The sequence below is a fragment of the Notolepis coatsorum genome, assembly GCF_963971535.1.
Source record: "Notolepis coatsorum genome assembly, chromosome: 7".
NCBI lineage: Eukaryota > Metazoa > Chordata > Actinopteri > Aulopiformes > Paralepididae > Notolepis > Notolepis coatsorum.
Window position 1 is genome coordinate 72,598,536 of NC_140171.1, and position 13,980 is coordinate 72,612,515.

Consider the following 13,980-nt stretch of genomic DNA (forward strand, 5'->3'; position numbering starts at 1 on the left):
TTTATTACTTGTCTTCACACAGATCTGACACTGTGTTTAATATTTTACATACATTTGTTACAATCTTGTCAAAACTTGGGGAAGACTTCATGACATAAACTCAATTTATTAACGGTGACCAAATTCAAACCTACTGTATATATGACCGGACTGAAAATAGTGTAAGGAAAATTGCAGGGATATTATACTAACAGCTGAAAAGCAAATGAACACAAGTATCAAATATGTAGTCGAATGCAGATTTATTACTTGTCTTCACACAGATCTGACACTGTGTTTAATATTTTACATACATTTGTTACAATCTTGTCAAAACTTGGGGAAGACTTCATGACATAAACTCAATTTATTAACGGTGACCAAATTCAAACCTACTGTATATATGACCGGAAATCTTATTGAGATCAAAGTACAAAATACATACATTATTTAAAATAAATGTAAAAAAAATAATAATAATAATAATTCCTTATATTTACAATGCAAGGGACTGCAAAATACTGACTGTCAATCTTTCACTCGCACAACTTAAAGGACCACGCCAACATTATGGGAAATGCGCTTACCATCTTCTCCAGAGTCAGACAAGAAGATAGATCTAATTTCCTCTCTGTGCATTCAGTAAAAAGCTATCCGGCTGCAAGCTAGCCTAGCTTAACACAAATTAATGAAGGTGGATACAGACCACTAGCCTAGCTTAAAACTCCGGGAGAGGTGTCTTTGGCCAACAGCTAGGCTAGCTGATCTGTGTATACGCATTTCCCATAATGTTGGCATTTCCATTAACTACAGTGTAACGACTATTAGGACACAAACCTTCCCAGACCAAGTCAAACAGCAACTGTAGATACATTATATTCAATCATAGAGCCCTTATCTTGGATAAGATACAGATCAAAAACCTTTTATGCATGAACAACAAAAAAACACCCAGCTTTGACAAAGCTTTTTCTAAAATGATGTGCAACTTTTGTAAGGCTCACAGGTTAGAATAACGATGTAACTGATCTCACACTCGGAGATCATCTCATACAATTGCTAAATAAAGTGTACCTTTCCCCATGAGATCCTAGCCATCCTTCTCATGTATACACATGCATCAAAGGGAGAGTTTGCTCATGCATAACAACAGGGAATGTTCCAATTAAAAACCTCCATCTATAGAGAGTTGAATACATGCAGTACAAACAAAGGGAAGCAATCTGCAGAGGAGAAGCATATTGTGGGTATTGGTTATTGGCCATCCAGTATGGGGTTTACCATGGACAGACTACAATTCAATCTGTGGTAGGGAGGTATGGAAAAGTCCAATGTGGTATCTCTAACGACTTTGATTTGTTATCTGGATTTCAGGAAAATTCAGGCTTAATTCTTTATTTTCTCAGAATGATTCCTGGAGACAAGGAAAACACAGCCACAAGGCATAATTAATTACTGTATGACAGCTGAATACAAAATGCAAAAATAAACAAAAGAAATAGACAAAGCATGAATGAAACAATAAACAAAAGGCACAATACTGAGCTGGTGGCAATGCAATAACCATTCATTATCATTACTCATTATGAAGCAGTAATAGGGCCAGGACACAGCCAATTGAAGTCACATTGCCACATTGGCCCCAGTGTCCTGAGGGAGATGTGAATGACTTTGAATTTGATGATGTTATGTGCTAAAATGCACATTCATTGTTCCTGCTGTTGTTTATTATGTCGGAGGGGAAAAACTAAAAAGTTATGTCTTTTTAATCTCCATCATTGTGGCCTTCCTTTCTTGACAAAGTCGTTCCTGTGGTAAATAACATTGCTTTACTGATGTGTGGGAATGTTCAGGCATGGTCACATTTCATAGTCGGTTTACTATGTATTTGTACAGTAGTGCCTCTGGGTAACAGTGTGTCCTTGCTTGAGTGAAGAACGTCCTTTGTCACCTATACAGTAAGGTGACCATAGGGAGAGAGATGTGACAGTGTCCATAGCTCTCTTCACCCTCAGGGAGCTGAGAGAGAGAGAGAGAGAGAGAGAGAGAGAGAGAGAGAGAGAGAGAGAGAGAGAGAGAGAGAGAGAGAGAGAGAGAGAGAGAGAGAGAGACTGAAAGTCACTGCAAACAAATCAGAGTATGATTACAATCTCTGAACTGAGTCGACAGAAACTGAACCAGGGTTAATGCTGTTTTGCAATCAGACCCCCTAAACTACTGCATGATACTGTATTATGGTTCCAAGGCCAAGTAGCTCTAGAATGACACAAATTGACTTTAGGAAAAGTGATACATGACATGACATTGTGCAACAATAACATCATGTTCTGTTTTGAGTTATCTTTTGTGATGTTGTAATGTTTTGTAATGTTGAGCTCTCACACCCAAATTAAGTTTATATTCCAGTTTTGCTAAGAGTTCTGAAATGGAATTTAAGCCTCATTTGGTTGTAAAAGCTAAAACAGACATTTTATGGGCCCATAAATTCAGAGCCAGATTTGTGGAGCAGCCCCTGATTTTACATCCAGGTGACATCACAAATCTGAGGATAATCTCTCTCTCTGATTTCTAACTTTAAAGATTCAGTACAATGGAAATTGTGTTTTCCAATCTCATTGCATTTTTAACAGAAGGTTTGATTATGTAAAATCACCCAAAATGTTAGAACTGTTGTTCTAACATTATGACAGAATTTATATCCACCTGGATATCAACAAAATCCAGCCTTTTCAGATAACCAATCTGCTTCATTGAAGATATTGTATAATGTACTCATCAGTCACATGGCTGAGTGGTGTAAGGACAACATGTCTGTGAACAGAAGGCCACGCCCCCTCAGACTACTGAGAGGTGGCTGTGCTCAGAGAGGGTGCAATAAGCAATCTATAACTTACATCTTAAGTTAATATATATATATTGTACTGGATCTTTAAAGGAGAGTGATACATGTTCGCAAAAATACTGACTGAACTGTCAGGAATAACGTGAATTCTTCAAATGGGTGACATTCCTTTCTCACTGAGAGCAGCTTCCAACCTTTGCAAATAAAACACCACAGGGAAAAAACCAGGGTGTGAATGACGTTAGCTTCCAGTTAGCAGAGTGGACCTTAACCCCGACCACCCCCCCTCCCCTTTTTAGTAAGGGGACCATCCCTTGCTAAATTGCGCCACACTTCCATGCATACCTTTCATTATCATCACTAACAGATGTTAGGAGCGTTCCTGCTCTGGAGCCTTACCATGGGTAACGACTATGAGGTCAGAGTCAGAGCTATTTCAAACTTGGTTTGTGTATAACAACAAAACAAAACAAAACAAAAAAACCTACTTGTGTATACCAAGGTGCTTATAATGTGACAATTATGTAACCAAATCAATGCATATGAATGTAGCTACATGGCTACCTACTGATCTGTGGTGTAGTGATAGAGGTAAGTGCATTTATTAAAATCATATAGATTTCATTGTAATTCTGAGTGAATACCCCTAACATTTAAAATGGTATTTGTGTGTATCAACTTCATATGTTAGCTATGGTCAAAGTTCTGCTTTTACTAACTGAGCCAAACAGGATATAGATTCATTAACTTCAACTGTGCTTTGTTTATTAGGAGCGGTAACCACCAAGTCAACAGCTGTAGGGAATATTATGTCGAGCCAGGCCTTACCCTTACCTACTGTTATTACATGGCATTTTCACCTTACTTAACCGCTTAACCGTTAACCACATAACAGTACTATATACCTGTATGACTGTCATGTATGTCCCTATGTCATAAATGTCATGATGTCATGTATGTTGTGTATATGTCATAAATGTCACTATGAATTGAAAATGGGGGACCCTGATGTAAACAAGACAAACGTCTTTCTCTGGTCTGCATCCCCTTAACAATTGTGTGTATTGAGCCGTACTGTATTGTACCCATTCTGCAATCTGTTAAATAAAGTTTTCATTCATTCAACCATAAATTCACCTGAACTGCACCACTGGGTGCAAACCATACAGTGTCTTGTCTAATCTTGCAACATTGCCACACAAACTCTAAAAGCTCAGGAAAAATTCAGGGGAGAAAGTATTCAGCCCCCTGGCCTGAGACCCCTGGCCTGAAATATTAATAATAGTTGTGTCGTTATTAGTAATAGTAAGTGTCCATGGATGCTCACCATAAAAATCATTATATATGATCAGATTGTATCCCAGCTCCACCTAAAACAAACAAAACCAAGAGACAGATGACAGACTATGGTCATCCATGTTATACTTCACCTGCAAAATGACTGCGCTAAAACAATGACGCACTAAGAAATATGAAATATATTTGGCAAAGTAATTCATTCTGGTGAAGTCCATATAGTATAATATACTATATTATATATATATATGAGCTGTACAGTATTATAATATTATTATTATATATGTTATAATAATATTATAGTATTATATTATGTGAATTCTACAATACATGTACAAGCAAGTGAGGTCTCACGCCAACCAGCTTCCATGGCACAAAGCCTGCAATGAATAGTGCAAGAGTGACATCTGCTGGGCAACCTTTTACATTGCAGAAACATTTGCTACATTTGACAAGCACTTTGTTTAAACTTTTTTTTTAAATTATTATTGGAGACTATTTTCTTATTTCCTTTCACTGTTTCAACACAAGTTTCCTTAATATAATGTCTTCTAAAACTCACCATCTTTATTCATCCATTCGTCAAATTCTTCCATCTCCAGCTCCAACACGGAGGGAACGTCCTCCTCAAACATGGGCCTAAAGTAGGGATAATAATTAATAATATACATACTAATATTATATTATAAATGTAAATGTATAATTGTTTATAAATGCCTCCTGAGTTATATCACCCAATAGTTTTGGTACAAAAATGTATTTAATAAATGATAAATGATAGTGTTACAAGCAGCTGTATGTGAGTGTCTGGTTTTGATTGATTGATTGAAAAGTTTATTAACAGATTGCAGAATGGGTACAGTACAGTACAGCTCAATACATACAATTGTTAAGGGGATGCAGACCAGAGAAAGACTTTCATCTTGTTTACATCAGGGTCCCCCATTTTCAATTCATCATCTGGCTATGTACCATAAAGCTACTTGATAGGAGAACGCTCAATCTGTCTAAGCAATGATCATCTCTTGATTGATCTTCTTGACTTAGATAGCAATATGATATGCCCCCCTGTCCTCCTCTTCCTACACGTTGCCTGGTTCCTCTTTTCTCCTTGTACATTTCTGTGTTTGGCTTCTTTTACTTTTAGTCAATTATTCTCTGGCTATTTTACTGGGCACGGTCAATTTGCCCTGAGTACACATTTTGGCTGCTTGCTATTTGAGCTAATTCTACTGTCACTCTGGATGAATGAATGCCTAAATTATCATGTGAGAGAAATGTAGGCTAGATTGAAAACTCTGGTTGCAATATAGTAACTATGCTCCAGAGGGTGCTCCAGGCCAGTCATCTATTTATGCTTTATAGAGAAAAATCCACCATTAACAGATATTGATATTGAAATATTATATATTTAGGCGGTCAGGTGGCGTAGCGGAGATTGCGCTCGTCACCAATGCAAGAGGCTGCGGTCTCGACTCCCGGAGTCAGCATTGCTTGAGGCTTGGGCTGATCGTCATACTAACTCGTTTGGCTGAGTTAGGGGGAGGGAAGTCATGGGTGGGAATCTGGCGTTGTGGACAGCGACGCCTACAGGTCAGGTCTGGGCGCTTGCTCAGCGGAGGCAGGACTTGATGAAGGCAGCGTGACCTCCCACGCGTTACGCTTCACCAATGAGAGTCCTCGCTGCCAGGTGAAAAAAGAGTCACTGGCTGTCGCCGCGTGTGTCGGAGGAAGCGTGCGGATAACTTCAGGGTTCCCTTGTACCGACCAGTAGGAGAACATGCGCACAACAACCAGGCAGGGGAGGGGGGAATTGGCACAAAGACTAAATTGGGACGGGGAGAAAAACAGAAAAATCGGAGAAAGAGAGGATACAAAAAAATAAGAAATAATATATTTATATATTTCCAATGCTCTGGAGAGTTCAGTCAATATCAATAAACATAGGCAACTGGAAATAAGTAGCCTCGCAAGTCAGAACAAATCTTGCACTCAGCATCAACACTTGAATTTTTGATGTCATCAAGTGGTACCTTTTCAAGTTGGTCCAATAATAATGAAATAGTGACTGACTATGTCATACTAACTGTGGGCTCATAGTTAGTTTGTTTTAGCTATTCCAAGTACCAATTAAGCATACAGCTCTGAATCAGAAAATGTACCCATAATCCCAGTAAAATCTCTGCGTACAGTCATAGTGTCCTCCTAGAAGTCATTGAAGTCATTATTCACTGTCTATGAAGCAGCTCCAGGATATGTCATCATCATTACAGATGTGTCTCTGGTGTTCAGCTTAAGGAGATACTTGCTCATATTCACAAATTTTAACTGAGCTGTACAGTATTATAATAACATATGTGAATTCTATTTAAGGGTGGATGTTCCCTTTCAAATTAAAGATGCTCTAGTCTACTGCCATAAGCAGTAGCTTTAGACAATCAATCAAACAAACAAACAAACAAACAAACAAACAAACAAACAAACAAACAAACAGGTGATACTCATCAATCTATAAGTGTGCTTTCTAAAAACAAAAGCTTCTATATAGGCACTGATATGTGTTTCTTGCACCTGCATAGGGGAACCTTTCTGGTGTCACATATAACCATTTTAGTATCCTTCTCTGATTTTTGGAGCCATATGAAACCGAAGCATTGCAAAAAATAACTTCTATAAGCCATATTTAAATGCTATGACATTTCATGGACTGTAAACAATATGGTTAACCAGTAATAAGAAGGAACACAGGAAAACATGCTGTCTGTCTCATATTTCAAAACCACGTATTGGGTTAAATGTGAGACTTTGTGTTTGTGTGAATCAGCAAGGTACATACATGCACAGATTTGTCAACAGATTTGTTCTTAAAAAGGAAATATTTCACATGTACTCCAGTAGACAATCAAATCAGCAGCAAGAAAGAAATTAACTTATGTACTTACATTGGTACCTTCTCAGTGCTATTTTCATCCAAGTATGGATCTGCTTTTCCATGGTCTAAGGCAAATAATATAAAAATGTAATATGTCACAAACAACAAACAAACTAAAAAGTGTGGTTTTGTATCCTTAACGGGCACTGATTGTGGTTTTGATTAAATAAAAGGATTGTTCTGTAACAAACTGGAGACAGCATTGCTCAATGATCGGTCATCAAAACCCTCATCATATGCTCATCCTGTTGAATGGTTTCCTGCAGTGACTGACGTACCGGCATCGCCTGCTGTTCGGTTGCACCTGCGGTTGATCACAATACCGCCCACCACCATGCCGATGATCACCACCACCAGCACCACGGGCACCAGGATGATGGTGGGACTCAACTCGTCTGATGAAGCAGTTCCATCGATGGGTTCCTCTCCTACAAAAGGTATCAGTGATTAACCAAACCAATCAATCATCAGTCCAATTAGGTTTCATCCGGAAGCTGATGGTGTAGCCAGCTGCATTACAACCATCTAGCTGTATTACAATCATCTAGCTGTATTACAATCATCTAGCTGTATTACAATCATCTTGCTGTATTACAATCATCTTGCTGGATTACAATCATCTTGCTGGATTACAATCACTGTGTTGTATTACAATCATCTTGCTGTATTACAATCACCGTGTTGTATTACAATCATCTTGCTGTATTACAAACATCTTGCTGTATTACAATCATCTTGCTGTATTACAATCATATTATTGCATTACAATCATAATCTAGCTATATTACAATCACTGTTGTATTACAATCATCTTGCTGTATTACAATCATATTGTTGCATTACAATCATAATCTAGCTGTATTACAATCACTGTGTTGTATTACAATCATCTTGCTGTACAATCATATTGTTGCATTACAATCATAATCTAGCTGTATTACAATCACCGTGTTGTATTACAATCATCTTGCTGTATTACAATCATCTTGCTGTATTACAATCATCTTGCTGTATTACAATCATATTGTTGCATTACAATCATAATCTAGCTGTATTACAATCACTGTGTTGTATTACAATCATCTTGCTGTATTACAATCATATTGTTGCATTACAATCAACTAGCTGCATTACAATCATTATCCAGCTGGATTACAGTCATATTGCTGTATTATAACCATCGTGTTTACTACATGTTACAAGCTTCGGTCTTAAGTATAAAAATGCAATTTTTAATCTAGATTAATCTAGATTAATTACAGAAAATTGTGAGATTAATTATTAAAAAAAAAATTATCTATTGACAGCACTACTATTCATACAATCTCATGACATTTCATGATTTCCTCTACTGTTGGCCAGTAAGTAAACAGTGCCTTGCTCAATGGCGCTTCAGCAGAAAATTCGCTTTCACCTTCCTCCCCACCCAGATTTCCCCACCGGTCCAGGAATTCAACTATCAACCAAATAAACTTAAACTTAAACCTTTCGGTCAATAGCCCAATTTTCTAAGCCTTACGCCACCCCCACCCCCAAAAAAATGAGCATACAAAACTATTCATTTGCTAGCGAATATATCCCCGAATGGCCTGAATCTCAATCCACCTTTCAAACATGCCCCTACATGCCATTGAGGAGTAGTTCATATTTTGGTAGCACTTTATAATAACACCCTGTTATAATACATTTATAAGGTATTTGTTGATAATGAACTAATCATGAACAAACCATTTATATACATTCATAAATGATTATTAAATCATTTATAACTATATTTGTATAACATTTACAAAGTATTTATAACGCATTAGTGGATAATGAACTAATCATGAACAAACCATTTATATACATTCATAAATGATTATTAAATCATTTATAATTATATTTGTATAACATTTACAGATTAGTTCTACATTATTTATAACTCATTATCAACATTGTTTGTACTTGATTTGTTCATCATTAAATAATGTTGTTTAATGTGTAGTAACACATTTGTAGATGCTTTGAAAAATGGATATGAAAAAACGACTATACTGTATCTCCATTTATTTTTCATGTTCAACAAATGATTTGTTAAGACATTCATAAAACATCTCTAAATCATTTGCAGATGCTATTGTGGGGGCCAATCTGAAGTGAAGCCTATTCATCATGAACAAATGTCTAATACAGTTAATTATTTGTTTACTTTTTCATCAAATGTTACAAATGTTGTAGACAGCTTTTGGATACACCCTTCTTTGTGACATCAAACAGTGACAGAATTAGGACTAAAGATAAATGCAATTGTATTAACATATAAAATACATGTGCATGACATATAGTGTAACGTGGGGGGGCACTAGGACCCAGGAGTACCCTGGCCAGGTATTGAAGAGTATCTAGAGAGGAAGTCTCACGCGAGTGAGACTTGACGTCACGTGTGTTGCCGTCTGTTTGAATGGAAGCACGATAGTACGATACATGCAGAACCAAGTTATCCGTGCTGCTCCTGCCCCACGCTTTTAATAAGGTATGAGCAGTTTAAACACCTTTTTTGTTGGTAAATCTATTCCACCATTTCCGACCTACAAACAAGTACACCGCTTATATGTTGTGTAGACGTACTTGATGTGGTGGGCGCTAACGTTACATTTGTTCCTATACAGTCTGAAAATACAAATAATTATTACCCTTGTGTGTTGTGTCATCATCACATACCGCAATATACTGAGCACACATTAGGAACAAATGTAACGTTAGCGCCCACTACATCAAGTACGTCTACACAACATATAATAGTTGTTTGTAGGTCGGAAATGGTGGAATAGATTTACCAACAAAAAAGGTGTTTAAACTGCTCATACCTTATTAAAAGCGTGGGGCAGGAGCAGCACGGATAACTTGGTTCTGCATGTATCGTACTATCGTGCTTCCATTCAAACAGACGGCAGGGTACTCCTGGGTCCTAGTGCCCCCCCACGTTACACTATATGTCATGCACATGTATTTTATATGTTAATACAATTGCATTTATCTTTAGTCCTAATTCTGTCACTGTTTGATGTCACAAAGAAGGGTGTATCCGAAAGCTGTCTACAACATTTGTAACATGTGATGAAAAAGTAAACAAATAATTAACTGTATTAGACATTTGTTCATGATGAATAGGCTTCACTTCAGATTGGCCCCCACAATAGCATCTGCAAATGATTTAGAGATGTTTTATGAATGTCTTAACAAATCATTTGTTGAACATGAAAAATAAATGGAGATACAGTATAGTCGTTTTTTCAAAGCATCTACAAATGTGTTACTACACATTAAACAACATTATTTAATGATGAACAAATCAAGTACAAACAATGTTGATAATGAGTTATAAATAATGTAGAACTAATCTGTAAATGTTATACAAATATAGTTATAAATGATTTAATAATCATTTATGAATGTATATAAATGGTTTGTTCATGATTAGTTCATTATCCACTAATGCGTTATAAATACTTTATAAATGTTATACAAATATAGTTATAAATGATTTAATAATAATTTATGAGTGTATATAAATGGTTTGTTCATGATTAGTTAATTATCTACAAATACCTTATAAATGTATTATAACAGGGTGTTATTATAAAGTGCTACCCATATTTTTTGTTTTATGAGAATAGCACCACCTTGAGGCCAGATGACTCAGAACTTCACAGGCCTCCGTGCTATTGTAAGGCAAACATATTTGTCAAGTTTGGTGTAAATCGGACAGTGCGTTAACAAATAACAAATCACTTCCTGTTTACCATCCATTTTTCAGAAATTTGATTTGATCTGAGAGTAGGGAAAAAAAATTTTCAATAAGATTTAAATGGTGGAAATTCCAATATAGTGGAATTCATAGGTCCTTATGAAATTGTTTTTGTCCATGAGTAGATGTATCTCTGGATATCAGTTTCATGACTGTATGACGAATGATACACTAATTTGGAAATGTAAAGTTTGGCCTGATAATGGTAACCTGATGCACCAGATTCTTTGTTACACAGAACCATCTGAGAAGTCGTCCTTGGAAATAGTTTGGAAAAGGGCAGGTACTTGATAGGAAACACAAAATAGCTTGACAGGTGATTGGATGAACTATGGGTCCATCATGAGCTAACTTCAACCAATCAGATCACCGAACCATATGACATAGTAGGAGAGCACTGAAGAGGAAGCTAGCTATGTAGTAGCATGTCGGTAGAAGATTATTGCCGTCTTTGTAAGAAATACGAATACCACCAAAAATATTTGATTCAAAGAAGGTAGCAAACATCATATCTAAACCACGCCCATAGCTGCCAGTAGTTCCTCATAGGACACTGATTGGTGCAAACCATTGTGGTTTGGCCACAAGCACATAACTTGAAGCTTGACAAGATGGATTCTCGCATTATCTTGTGATCTTGCGAATCCAGCTGCCTCGCAAGGCAATGATAATGGTGCTAGAGGAAAGGTCATGGGGTCACTAAAATCAAAAGGCTTCTTCCTCTAGGGGTCATGAATGTGTACCGCAAATTTGAAAATATTTGAATGAAAGCTATGCGAGATACACTAATTTGAAAATGTAAAGTTTGATGCTAGAAGAAAGGTGGTGGCGGTTGGAGTGAATCCACACTCGTCGTTCGGGGATATAATAACATGCTAGAAATTATCTAACGTTAACTACAAAAGGAAGACTGTGGTAATAATGCTGTATGTTAGGGCAAAGTTGACCTGACATACCTGCAAATTCGCCGCTATCTTCTCCAGAGAGCTCCCCTTCTCCAGCTCCGGCTGAAAACAGTACAGTCACAGAATCAGTGGCTATTTCCACTGAAAAACCTTCCTGAATATATGCAGCGAGGTTTAAAGTACTGAATGTGATCATGGGTATTATCTCCACCCTCCCGGGTCATTGGATGGCTAAAGATCCAACCCCATCTGTCTAGCCAGTTCCTGGACTTCAGGAACACCAAGTGGGACCAATCACAATGTGATACATCTGATCATGTGAACTCACTTGGATCTGGAGTAATGTTACTCTCTGTAATGGAAGGGTCTTGTGTTGGAATGGCATCAGAAGTAGTTGGAATTACTGGAGATGGAGAAAGCAGCATGCAGTCATTATGCAAAAAAAAACTCTTGTGTTTATAGTTACTAACTTAAAGGGACTAAACTAAACTAAACTAAACTCAATTTAACAAAAGTAAACAACTGTCATCAGAATGGAGGAGTAGAGGTAGGCCCAGTGGAAACTCTCACCTGTTGTATCCTGAGTTAAATCGTTAGTTGTGCCTTCAATATCAGTAGCATCAGCACCCGTATCAGGATCAATACTGGTATCAGTACCAGTATCAGTACCAGTATCATCCATAGCCTCATCACCCGTCTCTTCAGCTTCTTGGCATAACACTGGAATCCAACACACATCCAAACATCATTCGTTTTAGATAATGCTGTATCCTTGACTTGTAGTCATGTGTATAGTGTTATTGAAAGCGGTAGTTATTCCTAGTGGAAATAACATTTCTGTTAGTTGTGGCAGCCCATAAACAGAACAGCTGCTCTGTCAACAAAATAGAGAGACTTTCTACGACTAGATTGCCACATTCATGTTCATTTATGGAGCCTAATCTCAAACAGGGCATCTTCATTGGAGATCATTTTATATAACATTATATCTTGTCTTCACCCAAAAGGAGGCTTAAATGAACAACAATAGCCTAAAACAAGGGCACTGATGAAAGGGTGTGTCTTCTTTCACTTCCACATACACTCTTGTAAGTGATGTTGCAAAAGTCTGAACTGTTGCAAAGACAAACTATTACAAAGACAAGAGAATGAACACAGAGGCCTATGTATAATGAGTTGAGCAATATTTTTTACTGTCAGTGTCTTGTTGTGTTATGAAACTCTCACTTTATAGACAAAACATCCTCATGCTTAAACTAAGATGGGCTATTTGGAAAGAAAACACGAATGACAACCTTTCACCGCTATTAATGAATTTTCTTAAACAACTTGTTGAAACAGGGGAAGTATCCCCACCTTAAACCTAACTGTGCCATAAAAGGAGTAGCTACAGATGTTATTCTTTGCTAAACTCTAAAACCTTGTTTAGAGTAGAAAAAATAAAAGAGATTAATTTAAATGTGTTGGAGATATAATTTTTTATTCTGAACCTTACACAAATTTGACAATCTGCGATGAACCTAAGAGATAACCCGCAAAGGAAACCATGTCTTACAGTTTTGACAGCCTATTCCATGTACCATAACACAACAACTTTTCTCAAAAGCCGAAAAAGTCAACCGTCACCAATCATCAAAATGGCCCAAAAACTGCCATTTCCCCAAAAAGAAAAGCAATAAATGTCACCAGATCAGACAGCTTGAATCCTGACTACCATAGCAAGGAGCAGAGTCAAAGAGAGAGGCGCTGTGAGAACATTGTGATGTGATGATTCGATGAGAAGGAGAGGAAGGAGAGTCTTATCCTACCTGGCCCAGCCAGAGCAGCCAGCAGCACCAGTACCAGTAGAGGGGTCATCATCCAGGGACCGGTCCGCGTCTTACCAGGCCTAAAAGCAGACATAGTGCCATTGTGTGCCTGCTTCCTCCCGTGCTGTCACTTTATCATCATACTTCCTGATCTGCCTTTGACTCACCTATGCAATGTAAGAGAGAGAGAGAGAGAGAGAGGGGGAGAGAGAGAACAAGAAAAACACCACAGGCACACACCCACACACTCAGCACAGATAACTCTCTCGGATGTGATGCAATCAACTGTGTGCTTGTAGCCACAAGTCTGCAAGCTCCTCAGCTGCAATAGAATCACATTCCTACTGGTTAGGTATGCAGTCTAAACTGTATGGGTAATAGGGAAAGAGCTGAGCAAACTCAGTGGTGCAGGGGACAATGTTTGCTCA

General features: G+C 37.6%; 1 protein-coding gene across 1 annotated transcript; it reads right to left on the bottom strand.

Moving 5' to 3' along the window:
• tmem154 (transmembrane protein 154) lies at positions 1-13,715 on the bottom strand. Its single transcript, XM_084319105.1, has 9 exons — positions 13,553-13,715; positions 12,315-12,464; positions 12,073-12,147; positions 11,796-11,846; positions 7,328-7,477; positions 7,060-7,114; positions 4,680-4,756; positions 4,149-4,191; positions 1-1,998 (listed from the first exon to the last, which is right to left on the bottom strand). Exons 1-8 carry the CDS (start codon positions 13,644-13,646, stop codon positions 4,160-4,162), a joined length of 684 nt encoding a protein of 227 aa, XP_084175231.1. The 5' UTR covers positions 13,647-13,715; the 3' UTR covers positions 1-1,998; positions 4,149-4,159.
• Positions 13,716-13,980: the final 265 nt, after the last annotated feature.

Coding starts and splice junctions, on each gene's coding strand:
- tmem154 (XM_084319105.1), bottom strand. CDS start 13,646: ATGTCTGCTTTTAGGCCTGGTAAGACGCGGACCGGTCCCTGGATGATG. Junction 7,115..7,327: donor CCGAACAGCAGGCGATGCCG/GTACGTCAGTCA, acceptor TATTTGCCTTAG/ACCATGGAAAAGCAGATCCA. Junction 4,192..4,679: donor CGAATGGATGAATAAAGATG/GTGAGTTTTAGA, acceptor TGTTTGTTTTAG/GTGGAGCTGGGATACAATCT.